The sequence below is a fragment of the Micrasema longulum genome, unplaced genomic scaffold, assembly GCF_059751315.1.
Source record: "Micrasema longulum isolate JH-2025_06_02 unplaced genomic scaffold, ASM5975131v1 h1tg003243l, whole genome shotgun sequence".
Taxonomy (NCBI): Eukaryota; Metazoa; Arthropoda; class Insecta; order Trichoptera; family Brachycentridae; genus Micrasema; species Micrasema longulum.
In genome coordinates, this window is record NW_028280328.1 from 1 (window position 1) to 16,159 (window position 16,159).

The 16,159-nt window shown below is 34.3% G+C and overlaps 1 protein-coding gene across 1 annotated transcript; it reads right to left on the reverse strand.

Moving 5' to 3' along the window:
• Window positions 1–142: 142 nt before the first annotated feature.
• Window positions 143–16,159, reverse strand: LOC148270937 (calcyphosin-like protein; the record flags this gene model as incomplete). The annotated part of the gene is made up of 6 exons (XM_088242020.1): window positions 16,027–16,159; window positions 3,990–4,143; window positions 2,803–2,899; window positions 2,160–2,240; window positions 1,561–1,685; window positions 143–227 (listed from the first exon to the last, which is right to left on the reverse strand). Coding segments are annotated over exons 1-6 (564 nt in total), but the record flags the coding sequence as incomplete, so codon positions are not given.

The window sequence follows — 16,159 nt, forward strand, 5'->3', positions numbered from 1 at the left end:
TGTAGTGCTGGTGGTATGGTACAATATTTCCAGGCGCATTTTGTATGATTGACATTCAATGGACACAATAACATTTTCTGCACCATTGAGTTATTGTCGAGGTTAACTAAGAGAATATGAAATATTGTGATTGCTATCTTACCACTCCATCTCGGCTGTCATCTTGTTCGAAATTCTCGAGAAATTTATTCATAATAAGATCCTCACTCTCCTCTCCACTCATGTACCTTAAATAAGATGTACAGTCAGGTGCATGTGAATACTTCATAAATATTATATAAGATATGGATACTTCAAAATATTGATCTTATTTGTCTTATCTTATTCATATTATGATCTAGTAATATTAATAAAGTAGTTATATTAATAACTGTAGTTCAATATTGGTAAAGGAAACACAAAAAATATCCTTTTAAAAACAGGTCAACGGGTTTTTTGGATTCCCTGGTAGTAAATACATAAGCAAAACCATCGACAAATTAATGCATAGACGCACCCTATAAAAGTAGCAGTTTTTAAAAGTAGTAACACGAAAACGTACCCATAGAAATTTTGTTTGTTTATACCAGGGCTGCATTCAACGACCATGCATATGCTACCAAAAGTAGAAGGAACCTCATTTTTGGTATTTATTTATTTATTTACATACATTAGTTTATTGCACATTATTTGAGACCTAAGTCCCAAAAGTCCTAAAAGTCCTGTGTTGAGATGGGACGAGCAATTAGTTGACACAGACACATGAGTACATGACCACAAATATAGGATCAGAAATACAAAAAATAATTAAAAAAAATATATATATGGCCCATCAATATGGTAAACAGTAAACTCAAACATTCGGAAAATCATCAAGGAGTTTCCCCCTCAAATCTCTCCAACTAAGGAAAATTCTGTCATTAATTCCTCTCTTGAAAATGGTTTTTGTCCCTGAGAGTTTAAAACGCTCTTCCAAAATATTTATCACTCTCGTATGTATTTCAACGTTAATCATTAACATTCGTTTTTGGTGGATGCCAATCAGATTATTTCCTTAAATTCCTTATAATTTCGACCCATTTATATATTTACACTGGGTTTTCGGGAATGCAAAAATAATATTAACTCACGTTTATTATATTTTAAAAACGCATTCCTATCAGTGCATCGCTGTAACTAAGAACAGCTTCGCAAATGCGCCGCTAGGCGTAGTTTGACATTAACAAAAAATAATGAATTAAGCTTTGTTAATCACCCATAAACAAATATTTACCAATGGAAAGTTATTCAATACATTTTACAATGTTCATCCGAAAGGTTTTTACACGCTTTTATGACATAAGCAGGCATTTTGGTTTCGATTCTAAACGTCACGTCTAGATGGGGGTTGAAAAACGACTAAATACACGTTAGGCACGAATGAGCGTTTGAGCATGAGTTGAGTGTCATCATTTTTGAGGGCTCAGGGCATGTATACGTGTATTAATCTGTCAATGTAAGCAACATTATGCATATGCATATGCAAAATAATATTAATTAGACACGATCATATTATTTAATGTCAATAAAAAAAATACCAACCGTGGATTTGTTTTGACGTTATATACAGTACGCAGGTCATCCAGCGTGATGACGCCATCCCCGGTCTTATCCAATTTCTTAAAAGCCTGAGACACAATCGCCTTTCTGGAGTCGGACATATGTGGCTGGAAGAAATTTGAATTCGTTTGTTAAATAAAAAATAAGTATTATCGAAATCATATAGGTTTTATTGCGTAGCGTAGATACATCTTGTTTTGTAGATGTGTCCATGTGAGTGATGATAGTGAATTATTATTGTTCAAATATAAATAAATAATAATAATAATCGTAAAAACAATAAAAATAATGATAATTTTAAATTGAAAAATAACTAATTAAAACAAAATAAATAAATAACAGCGTTGTAAGTCCCCCTGTATGTGTAAAACAAATAAATAAGTCCATCTCCAATCACAAGAGCTTGCCTCTTCTTTGGCGAGACACAGCGTTTTGTAACTAAATATATAAAAACAAAATATATATGTTTTGTAAATATAATTGATAAATAAATACTTAGGTCCTCTAAATGTAACATTTAGAATATGTAAATATAAAGTATCCATATTAATCACATAATAATAAAAATAATTCTGACTTACGCGAATATGTTTGAGAAACTCATCAATGTTGACAGATCCACTTTTATCAGAATCAAACTGATCGAACAAAATATTAATTTCCTAAAAACATAGGGCAATTGATTATTCAAAAACAAATTTTAGTTTTTCGACAAATACAATTATAAATTAGATCAGGTTGTGGTCCCGTGGCTAGTGTCTCGACTCACGGACCAAAGTTCCGTGGTTCGAATTCCACTTTACCCCAACTTGATTCCATTTTCTAATAGTGAGTTACTTACAACTCGTTGAAAATGGCCCTCTAAATCAAATATTTGGGTAAATCATAAGAACGCAAGTATTTTTTTTTTTTTTAATAAAAAAATAGTAAGTTATTTTTGTGCAGTAGTTATTTTTTTATTAAAAAATATTCAGCCTAAATTTACGGTCTAAGTAAAATATATGATTATTTGATGTTCATTAAAAAAATATGAACTGTAATAATTTTGTATAAATGCTTTTTTAAAAATAATTCTCAATAGTTAGTGATTTTGATAAAAACACTGATAATGTTTTCGGCGAAGCGCTCGTCGGTCAAATTTAACAAAGTAAAACAATCTATGATATACATTATTTATTAAAATTATTTTTTCTTATTAGATCATTAAAATTAGGAAGTACATACACTGTCTGTTATATTCAACCCCGTATCTTTTAATCCTTTGTTGAATTCTGATTTTTCTAACTGCTGGCTCCCGTCATCGTCCATTCTTCGGAATACTCTAAAAATCAAATCATTTTAATAAACACGTGAATAAATCAAAATAATATAATAATTTGAACATGAGCTGACATTAAAAAGCTGTTACACGGTTTCAGCTGGTCTTTAATTTTGAGCGTTGTAAATGTACCTACTCATTGCTCACACGTAAATGAATTTTAAAAATCGTTTACGCAAACTGTAACTTTTTGGAAACGTTGTGATATTTTGTTTTACGCCTGGGAAATTCGCAAATCGACTAGCTGGGCCCCGATTACAGTGGGAATTTAACATTTACCTTAAATTTTATCTACAAAATAAAATTAAGTTTTCTGTATGAAAAGCAGAATATGCATAATATTTTTTCAAACATGTTCAATTTTAAGTAACCGACGAAGATAATTTAAATGTTCATGAAAATATACTCATTTTCGTACACAAATATACCTTTTTTTTATAGACAGCCGAAGATAACTCTGTTAACTTCCCATTGTATTTATTTATTTATTTAACTTTTTGTACATAATGTTATTTGTACATTGGCGGGCTGATTGCCAAATGGCAATTTCTTCCAACCAACCAATTGTAATCGGGGCCCAGGGAGAAAAAGCTTACCGTATATGCAAAAACCTGCACGTATTTCAAGAATACTGTCCGTCAATTAACATAAGCCGCCCAGCATAAGGCCCCAGGGCCGCTATTCCAAACACTCTCGCGGCTGTAGAAAAAGCTTTTATCTCGCGTGTTAACACACAAAATACGGCAGATAAAAATGTTTTCTACGAGCGCGAGAGCGTTCGGAATAGCAGCGTTGCGCTGGTGTGATAAGAAGCTAGCATATTATAAACTATGATATAATGTTTATTGACAGCTTAAAATAATGTGTTGATTTGTTTTGTTTTTACAATAAAAAAAACCCTCATTTTTGCGATCTTGCCATAGTAAACCGTACATGGCTAGCCCCGTGATGTCGGTCGCCCCTTGGCCAGGCACAGCAGGCGCAGCCTCTCGGGTCCTTCGTCTGCGCGAGGGCGCGGGTCGAGGTCGAGCGACTCACGAGCTCCGCCTCCCGGCGTGACGCGGCCGGGGCTAGAATAGACAGTGAACCGTACCTGCCGAGCCCCATGATGCCGGCCGCCCCCCTGGCGAGGCACAGCAGGCGCAGCCTCTCCAGCGGGTCCTCCGTCTGTGCGAGGGCGCGGGACGAGCGGCTCATGAGCTCCGCCTCCTGGCGTGACGTAGCTGAGGCAGGCCTGTTCCACATTCCTGGACCCAGAAACATATTCATATAATATGCACATATTTAAACTGAATTTATTTTTAAGTGATACTACATACCACACACCTATGGCGCGCGTGTTTCTGAAATACAATATATATTGCTGAAATAATAAAATTGTGTTTTTTCATAATACTCTTCCAACTTTTGAGACAAATCTCTTAGGAATAAATCTTAGTGTATAAGTACACACGTACAACTTATTTTTCATTATATTGTATACTATAAGAAATTAAAAAAATATTTTAAAAAATAACAGCAAATGTAATTCTTTACATTTTGTGGAGTCTATAATTGCGATGCGAAATTTTATCCACTAATATTTTCAAATTGTATGTTTTCTAGTATGAATATGGAAGTGTAGGCATTTACAGGACTTATGACATGTCATTGGCTGGTTTAAGTGGCCACTTCACACACTGTGTAACATTCACCATTATGCCTAAGTTTAAACATCCATATTTCTTAAATTCTTCAATTTGTCGATTTAAATGAATTAAAGAGCTGAAACCTTTATGGTTGTAAAGAGATTCATCTGACTGAATTGTTTCACATACTAGGCAACGCCTGAAAACAATTTTCCAATTCCAGTCTTTTGTCTACAAACATTTGGACAAACTCAAATATTGTAATAAAACAAAAGCTGTTATTTGTATAATTTTTGCTTCAAAACATATGTGAGAAAATAAACAGGTGCAAAAATAGAACTAGCGATATTTATTTTTTACTGTGTCGATACTAGTCTGCAATGGGAAGAAGGGAATAAAAAGCGAGTAAAAGCGGAGAGAATAAGGAAGAGAGAGGAAATGATTCTTCAGCCGTGATTCACACAGAGGTTGATAGAGGATGGGAGATGATTCCACAGTCGAGCCGCATGGACACTCGTGAAGATGAGTTAGAAAAGAAGGAGGAATTGTGTGCTTTGATAATAAGAACGAAGAAATAAACCATTACTGATTCGCGAGGTCTTTCGTAGCACTTTAGTATAATACAGGTAGTTACTTACTTACCAGCATTAATTTTGTAAACATAAATGAAAGATATTCGTTATACTTGTTTCGAAAGAATAAAAACAGACAGGCTTTTCAAAAGCAATACTCACTGTGAGAATCGATTTTTCGTTTAGGTCGCTGCATTATTTCAATTTATGCGAAAAAATAACATTTGTTTACTGTGATAAACGCAATATTTTAACGAATTCGTTAATGTTTAAAAAAGATCTAAAAAAACGCCGCTTCCTCAACTAAAAGCACATTTGAAACAATGTCAATGGTATGCTGTCGTATTAGAAACAATATTTCGTACAGAAATGTAAGCTTTAAGTCAAAAAGACGACCGGAGCGACTACGTAGTACGAAACTAGACATAAAAAGTCGGCGTAGTGTCCGGGTTGTCGACCCACCGAAGAAATCTAGAACACTAGGTGCCAGGGTAGCGTAGTGAGTGGTGAGCAGTAAGGGTAGGAGACCTTTCTTCCATCGACTTTTCGCGGTGCGCGGGAAACCGTTTCCCAAATTGACGGCCGTTGGCGTCGTTTACGCCGACAAATTCTCGAGGAAATTATTACGCCAGTACACACACGCGTGGAAAGTATGTATTGATAGTGGGGCTGTTATGTAATTAATCAATCTATCGAAATTAGTACTTCGTGGAGGACATTCCAGAATATTGAGCATTGAAAGAAAAATTTGATGATTGGTCTATCAAAAATGATGTAAATATTTTAGTTTGATAATGAGAATGAAACCATGGTCAAAAAATGGCAGCGTAACATTGCTTTTGTTGGTAAAAATATGTTTGAATCAGGCTGCCATTTTCAAATTTAAAAGGCTGCAAATTCTAGTCTCATCAATTTTTTCTTGTAAAGTATCATTCATTTATCTCATAAATCTTGATAATTTATTCAGACAATGTAACGGTTGATAAATACAGATATTGCGTTATTATAAGTTTAAAGAGGCAGGCTAAATTGTATTTTAGGTATATGAATTGTATAAAAATAAACTCTGTGAACACTATTCGAGCTTTAGAAATTTCAACTTTTGCTCTGTTCTCCTGATTGAATCTGTGAGAGATCCCGTGAAGGGATATACACTTTTAATTTTATGGAATCTTGCTGATTATGTTGGCTGGTGGTTGCATCTTGAGAGGGAGGCGTGGGCGGATTGATAGTCAACTTAGATTTTTTAAATTTTACTCGAATCGGAGAATTTATGAAATTACTTATCGTGGATTCTCACACTCCCAGTACAATACATCACAGTGTACGTATCGATACGTTGAAGGAGACGGCTTGTTATTATTACATTACCGCCGATTACAATCACTCGGTAAATAAATAAAGATGATCGTTAAGCATACCGTCTTAGTAGTTGTCAAAAGTAATATAAAAATCAAGTTAATGCGAGCTTTTTTGTTTGAATTGGGATATACTGGAATTTATAATCGCTTAATCGAAGCCTATGTAAAATATAAATGAGAAGTATTTGAATTATGTAAGGAACACGGACTCAATTTTCGGGGCCATTCATTGGTTGGATTCGATCATACGATGTCGAAATGACAAATTAGTAGAACGTGCCGAGGTAGATATGTAGAGATAATACAGAAGTTAAATATACCGTCTCGATATGAACCGACGAAGATAGCCTTTATAATCGCGGCCCACGTAAGCGAAGTCGCGGGTAAAAGCTCGTAATCTCGGAGTAATAACCTAATAGAGTCGCATATACGGAGAAAACATTAGCTACAGATTACATCAATACAACGGGCTGGAGGTACTCGGGTAGAGAATTGCGAGCGCTAATCGAAACCGTCCATTACACATTTGTTGATACTAAAAATCGATCTAAAACCAAACCAAAAATTTGGAACGCTCTTGTTCTATGCAATAGAGCTTACGGGCTTCTCTAGATAATTATTACTCCGAGCTAGTAATGTATATTTTTCCTTGACCCATATTCAGAAACATACGAGGGAATCAATTTCTTGCCCTTGGCCGCATACCGCACACGTACCTCACCAATCGAAAAACATTAGACTTTTACCTACCTTAACTTTGTGTATTGGAATGATAATGTGTTAATTTATTAGAACCAATTATAGAAAATAAATTATCATCATTACATGTCCGCTCCCTATATGGAGCATATGGTGTCCGCGAAGATTCCCCAGACATCTCTGTCGGCTACCAGCTCCCGTGCGTCCTCCCGAGTCAGGTTCGCGTCCCGTAGTTCTGACATGAACTGCCCACGAACAGTCAGCAGTGGACGTCCAGGACGTCGAGAACCTTATGCCTTGTAAAGTAGGCAAGCGTGGTTAAGGCTCTCAGGAGGCATCCGCAGTACATGGCCGAGCCCACCGTATCGCCTCCGCTTGATGACAGTTGCCACCGGAGTTTGCTGCGTCCGTTCTCTTTTTACTTCATTCCGCACAAAGTCAAACCTACGCACACCCGAGATTCTTCTGAGACACCTATTCTCAAAACTCAATATTTTGCTGGTTTGGGCCCTGGTGAGGTGCCACGATTCGCATCCATGGAGAAGTATAGGTGTTATGCAGTCGTTATATAGGCGGCATTCTGTTTTCATTGAGTTAATATCCGATCTCCAGACAGTCTTCATACTGTTGAATGTGGCGCCTGCTACTCCTAGCCGCACTCCCAGTTCTTTTTGAAAGCTGCCATTTTCCGTTACATATACTCCCCAGGTATTTGAAACTCTCGACTCTTTCGATGACTTGATTTGACAGATTAAGGGGATTTTGGGCATCGAGGCATGAAGTGTTACACAGTACATGGGTTTTTGCGATACAAAGCCCGAGTACTTACCTATCATTAATTTAACTCTCATCGTAGTCTGTGAATATAAGTACTTAGTACCTACCTACTACCTGCCAGGAGCGTGCAGTGAAGTTTTCGATAAGGAAGCAGTCATTTGGTACTAGGTACATTCATACATAGGTAAAATTTGTGCCTACTACCAACACAGCAATTCAAATTAGGTGCTAAAATAAAAATAAACTACAAACTAAATAAATTTTATGCCATTATTTTAGAATAAAATAGTAATTCAATTTTCACTTTTTTGTATTGGATGCTCCTTGCTAATTTGCTAATATAATAAATTGTATTATTTTTTATAGTAAACGCCGATTTTTCGCTAGTGAACTGTATTTATTTACGAGGAAAACAAACCGAAACGAGCGTCGACTTAGAGATTACACACTCGTTGACTATGACGGCGATAACTTAAGCATGTTTATTATTCTCCATTGTGATCGCTCAAATGTTTAGCATGTTTTTAAGCACGTCGCTAGTTATTTGTGATTGAGCTGCTGTTATTCGCGTTCACAATTTTTTGTCGTCTATTGTTTGTGTTCATATTGTTATTCCTTTCTCTTTGCGTATTTATTATGTTTATTATAATTTGTCAATCGAATCCATGTAACTTGTTTTTGGCGATGTTATCAGGTTTTGGTAGAAGGCCCTAGCGAATAAAAGAAAAAAAAACAACAGTACTGATATAACAACCCGTTTATAGTCGAATATTATTTATGACATTCCAAAAACAAAAATGAACTATTTATGTAAAGTAAACTTATTCGGTGTCCCTGAGTGTGAAATGGCGAGTGTTTTCGACTCGATGGCTATTTTTAGGTAAAAATCCTGAAAAGGGGAATCGAGTGAAGGTATGTCGTATGTCCGCCTCATATTTTAATGGTAGGTGCGTTCGCCTAACATGCTTGAGGTCTTGGGTTCGACTGTCGAAAATATTGAATTTTAAGGTGTTTGTACGGTCTACACTTAAATTTGGTCCTAATGCTTAAGACTGAACCCCTTACCTTAAATGTAAGAAAAATGTTTAGACCGGTTTGTTTGATCATTAGCAATAGCTAAAAATCAAAAGCAATAATTAAAGTTTTGAATAAGTTTTTTTTTCTAACAAAAAAGATTATGTTTTTAAAAATGTTACGATTACTTTCGATTTTTAACTAATACTAACGACAAACAACTCGGCCTAAGATACGCTGGGATGAGAACGTTGTGTCTTTTTATATTTTTTAATAGACTATTAAACTAAGCCAATTTAAAAAATATATATATATATCATATCGTATTATCAGCGCTATGTTTTTTTAAAGTTTTGTATTTCTGAAATAACTCCGCGTGTGATTGAGTTCTTCCGATTGGTTCGTTAACGGTAAGTAAACCGGATATCCTTCACAGCTCTCATATCACTGGTTGGTTCATATGAACCAGTGACGTCGTTCAAAGTAGTGTGTTTTTATGAAAATATTTTTTATTATTTTTTTCGTACATTTTCAAGAAACTTTGCGGTACAATTTAATACTTTAATTTTTACCGCGCGCAAGAAAACATTTTTGTATCCAATTTCTCGTGGGGCTGAAGTTCCTTATTGTACCGATGCAGTGCCCAATGCACCACTAGATGCGGATATGGAAATGATGAATGTAGGTAAATAAGATTGGAACAGCTGTGTTACTGTTATGTTTCAAAATTCTAATTGAATCACCGAAAAAATTCTAAAGAAATGAATACAACGCTGTAGTATTTACATAACAAAATAGAAAAGCTAATTTTATGATGCCGTTATTTGTACCTACATACTAAACTTTACTAAAGCATTTCGTGTAATATGGTTGATAGTTGCTACTCACGTCATTAAAAATTATAGCTCCGTCCTGTAGGATTTTAGGAGTGGCAGAAGGTGAGTTATATTCCATTGATTACTTGGGCACAGTAAAGCGAGCCGAGGAAAATAATATAGCTATAATATATTATTATGCTGATATCTACTGGTGCTGCGAAGAGGAACGGCTGCGCCTTTTGGCACCATCGGGAATTCGATATTTTGTACCAACTCAACAACCGACGAATTAGGTATATTGCGACACAAAAATTAGTACCTAGTACCCATCATCAAAAATATAAAAGTCAAGAGAAGATTACACCATAACAGCGTATTACATTATGGGTAGTCGAGAGTCTTCCGTGAAAATTTCCTGCATAATAATATAATCTATAATAACAATATTTTGAGTTTGTCCAAATTTTTGTAGACAAGGACTGGATTCGACTCCCTTGGGGAGCTGTTTATATTAACATTTTACAACAGAGATGAAAAACATTTAAGAGAAGGTAATATAGAAGTCCAGGCATCTACAGGGCTTATGACCTGTCAATGGCTGGTTTAAGTGGCCACTTTACACACTGTGTAACATTCACCATTCTGCCTATATTTGAACATCTATATTCCTTCAATTCTTTCATCTGTTGATGTTTGTGAAGTTAAAGAGCTGAAACCTTTATTTATGCGGGTGAGATTCATCTGATTCAATTATTTCACCTACATACTAGGCAACGCCTGAAAATATTATTTTTTCAATTTCTATACTTCTTCATGGACCAGGTAATTTATCAACAATATTTTGAGTTTGTCCAAATTTTTGTAGACAAGGACTGGATTCGACTCCCTTGGGGAGCTGTTTATATTAACATTTTACAACAGAGATGAAGAACATTTAAGAGAAGGTAATATAGAAGTCCAGGCATCTACAGGGCTTATGACCTGTCAATGGCTGGTTTAACTGGCCACTTTACACACTGTGTAACATTCACCATTCTGCCTATATTTGAACATCTATATTCCTTCAACTCTTTCATCTGTTGATGTTTGTGATGTTTGTGAATTTCACCCGCATAAATAAAGGTTTCAGCTCTTTAACTTCACAAACATCAACAGATGAAAGAATTGAAGGAATATAGATGTTCAAATATAGGCAGAATGGTGAATGTTACACAGTGTGTAAAGTGGCCACTTAAACCAGCCATTGACAGGTCATAAGCCCTGTAGATGCCTGGACTTCTATATTACCTTCTCTTAAATGTTCTTTATCTCTGTTGTAAAATGTTAATCTATAATACTCTAGAACTGATTGATTGCATCTGTCCCTTATACTTATGCATTGGAATTTGAATCTTATTATCGTGGTATCAAAGCTCATTTTCGCCTGTAATATTTAAAAAAATATATATTATTACTAACAAAACATATTTCAACACACGAACAAAACAACACACTTCCAGGGCTGTTATTCCGAACGCAATTATAGCACGGTATAGCGCGTTTTTACGTACTAAATACGCGTTATAGCGCGCTGTAAATGCATTCGGAATAGCAACCCAGGGGTGATATTCCAAACGCTCTCGCGGCCGTAGAAAACACGTGTACCATTTTTCTAATGCCGGTATTTATTCGAAATTACGATATTAAATATCGGAAACCCGCTAGTTAGATATTTTCTGAAATATTTAAAAATTATATAACAGTCGGCCACAAGCTGACTGTTATATTTTTTAATGACTTATTATATTACTTTATTTTTAATTGTTCTATGTTCTTACGTAGATATCATTTTTTTTGTAGCATTATTTTTAGTGAGAGATTATTATTTATTACATTTAGATTACCCCGATCAACGAAAAAAGGGGGACCCGAAGGGATGAATCTTCTAAGTAACTGATTCTTCTAGTTACGTATTTAACCGAGACGCGAGGAGCCGAAAATTGAGGCCCGGAGGGCCAAAATTTATAGCATGTAACAGTCGGCTAGCGCTAACTGCTGTCTGCTAGTATATAATCATTATAACTGCTATATCCTGTACCTACATTTAGCCGGTTCGCACCGGTTCGCTAGAACCGGTGCCTAGAATTTTCAGAGTTCGCCGAACCAGTTGTTTGAACCTCACGAAGCGAAAAAAACACTGGAAAGATGAAAAAAAAATGTGGAAAAATTCAGTTAAGTGATTGCACTTAGACAAAAGAATATAGTGAAAGATGTACGCTTCAAAAAATGTACAAGTAAATAATGTTTCCCTTTCCATAACTTGCCTGGTCCAGAATGAGATATAAAAAATTGAGATTTTTTTAAAAATGCGATAGAAAATCTAGCGCCTTTTTCATAGCTCATAGTGGTTGAAAAACGCAGTTGCTCTGTACAACTCTGTAACATGATTGTTAATTAACTTTTAAATCTGTTTATGTGCAGAATAAAATACAAAAAAATTTTTTTGAGGGTTTGTTGGGGTAGGAGAGGGCGAACCGCTTCTTGAAAATTTTGAATCCCATCACTGCTTACAAAACAGCACGATAATTTATTGGAAGTTAGTGCGGGTGTGTACAATGTAAATAGAGCTTTTACAGTTCAAGGAGAAAGCTATTTCCAGCCAAACTAACCTTGATAGATAAAGAAAAAAGTTGTGATGGAATTGATTTTTCCGTTAACACGTTATGTATTTTGAATTAGTCATTTAATCAAGAATTCAGGGTATTTTATTTAAATTTCAACTCCGTAAAACGTTATGATAATAATTGATGGGGGGTGGGAATTTTTTCGATTTGGTCAGAAACGATGACTTTGCTACGATGCGATAGATAGTACCTACCTAAAAAAGAATTTCAGTGCTACAGAAAACTGGATATAAAAAATAAAGCATTTAATTGTATGTAGTAGTTTCTCAAAAATGAGTGAAAAAAATAATAATAATTATCTACATTGAATTAGGTCACAAGTTCACTCGAATAAACCAATGATAGTGTTGATAGATTTCCGGGAAGCCGACTCACCAATCAGCGTAATTCTTAGACGGGAACTTGTGACGTCAGAGGCGGAGTAATTTCAAAACTAAAAACAATCATGGCGCTGAATGATAGGTAAACATATTTTTTTTCATTGTCTTAGTTTGACCGTCTATTCATAAATAAAAAATAAAGTAAAAAAACCATTTGACTTCCTCATTACAAAAAACACACAAAATAATATTACGAATTAATATATAATATATATATATATATAGATACTCTTAAATCAATTTTGTATCATATACTTAATACAATAAATAAATTGTAGAGTATCGGCATTATGCAGGTAGCTATTGGAAAACTTCACAATAAGAATAATAATGAATTAATCAATATTCGTCATATTGATTAACCATTACAGCTTGGGTAACATAAAGACCAGGGCACGTATTCTGACGGGAAGTTAAAATTTATCTTCAATTTTATCTACAAAGTAAAATTAAGTTTTCAGTATGAAAAATAGAATATGTTTACAATTTTCCTAAACATGTTCGATTACCGGTTACCGACGAAGATACGTTGAATTTTCATGCAAATATACATACTTTCGTTCGTAAATATCGATATTAGTTTTATCGTCTCAGTATATACCGATGAAGATAGCCGTTCATAATCTCAGCCAAGAGGATAAACAAAATACTAGATTGATCTAGTGATGTTAATAAGGTTAAAATAACTTAAAAAGTAAATTTGAAAATAATATTTTATAAAATGAGATATCAATTACTTGAAAAGTTGGTAATAATAGCCAAAACTGGATACTATGAAACCATAGCCCTCGAAACGTCGTCTGACTTATAAGATTTTCAAGACAACTAACTTCGTAAAGTATTAATTATTTACAATATTTTGAGTTATTCCAAATTTTTGTAGACAAGGACTGGATTCAACTCCCCGGGGAGCTGTTAATATAAACATATTACAACAGGGATAAAAAACATTTTAGACAATATAATATAGAAGTCTAGGCATCAACATGGCTTATGACCTGTCATTGCCACTTTACAAACTTGAACAAACTCAAAATACTGTTGGTAAAGTCACCTGGTCCATGAAGAAGTATAGAAATTGAAAAAAAATAAATTCAGGCGTTGCCTAGTAGGTGAAATAATTAAATTAGATGAATCTCACCCGCACAAATAAAGGTTTCAGCTCTTTAACTTCACAAACATCAACATATGAAAGAATTGGAGTAATTTAGATGTTCATTTGAATATTTATGGGCAGAATGGTGAATGTTACACAGTGTGCAAAGTGGACACTTAAACCAGCCATTGATAGGTCATAAGCCCTGTAGATTCCTAGACTTCTATATTATATTGTCTAAAATGTTCTTCATCTCTGTTGTAATATGTTCACCTTATTTATTTATTATTATTGATTTATGTACGGACGTATTAAGTCCATTTAACAATAATAAATAAATTTCTTCATTATATATACAGGTACATTTGAAATAAAATACAACCAAAGAAAATTAAAGCTAGGACAGAAATTTTAAAATAAAGTTTTATCAAATCCAAAAATCAAATAACATTTTCCACACTAAAGCGAATTCGAATACTTAAATTTCACAGTTGAACCTTCATGAAAAACATTATTTTTCTCTGTCAAGGGAAGAAGAAAACAGTTCTGTGTGTGAAATAGAACCAGAACCCTGGACGAGTGTTTTCGACTCGATGGCTACTCCGAGGCAAAAGTCTCGAATTAGGAAATCGAGTGGAGGTAAATCCACCTCGCTGTGTAGCGGTTGACGCGTTCACCCATTCCGCGAGTCCAGGGTTCGATTTCTGGCAGCGCGGACGTGACGTAAAATATTTATTTGAAAGGATTGAAGCCCGAAGCGTAAGATCAACTACGAAGCATTTGGTTTACCAATGCAGTGTGGGCACCGGGTGCTGAAAGATAGATGGTGTTGATGAAAAGCATACTAGTCTGATGATGTCATCGATTCATCGTCAGGTGATTTTTGTGAAGCAAAATATTAAGTAATTAATTTAATTACTAAAAAACATACTTTTTTGCTGCTTTTTTTTATTTCTAATTGCTATTTGGTAAATAAAACCAATATCCACTTTTGTTAGTTACAATAAATTAAAATAATGTTTTTTTTTAATAAACTAAGAGATAATAAATAAATTTGTATATTGTTGAACCAAAGTTAAAAGCATTTTTAAAATAAGTGAATTTAATGTGCGTAACTATGTATATTTTATCAGAGGGCGAGCCCTATGGTGTTCCGGGTTCGATTTCCGGTGAGATAATAAAAACAAGGTTTTTTGTCAAGCCTGGGTGTTCTGTGATGTCATTTTTACATTTGACATGTTTTTACTCCATTTTTTACTTTGTTTTTCACTTTGTCCCTTATTTTTTAGCTGTTTCTATACATTGATTACTGTTTTCATATATTTTTTTACTGTCTTAGAACGGAGTAAATAATCCCAGTTCGAAAGTCAAAGCAACTTTGTATAAATTATGATTTTGTGTATGTAATATTATAATAATAGATAATTAAATAAATAAAATCATCCTGTAATTAATTGGGCGTCTTGGCCTGTTCCGATGAAAAGAGTGAATACAGATTTTAACAAGAGTGAAAAATACACGCAATATTTGACCCATGAACACGTCAATCGTTGCAAATACCGGAGTGATGCATTTTTAAATGTATCATAATAAAAAACAAAAAAAAACTCATTAGTTTTTTTATAATACCTAAAATTTAAGAAATTTCTGATGATTTGTCTGCCTGCCTGCTAAATACGATAGCGTAACCTATGCTAAAATACCGGTATACGAGCAATATATAATTGTTTTTCGCATTTAAATATCTCTGAAACTGTCTTTCTGTCTATAGACATCAAGAAACGAAGTTTGAAAATATAATGTCGACATTTAGGCATTTACGGGGATCATGACATATCGTTGGCTACCTTTACTTTACTCACTAACATTCTCCACACGGTAAATTATTAAACATCCATGAATTATTTTTAGAATTTCTACATTCGCAGTGAGTAACGCCCCCTGTTATAATTTAGAAATGCCCAAACTTCCCCTTCACCATGACAGCAAAACACATAATTCATATGATATACTGATGGTATAAAGAAAAGCATGTCCAATCAGTAAATATCAGTAAGGGTTTGTAACAGTTTCATGTTTTAATTTACTAATATTTATAATAGAATTCACAAAGAAAACTTACCAGATACTACTGAGTTAGACATTCTGAGATTTTGTAATATTTTTATCGCTTCACAATTAATATAAATGATATTCTAGATTATGAAAGAACGTTTCCAAAAACGAATAAAGTCATGTAAAATCTATTAATTGGA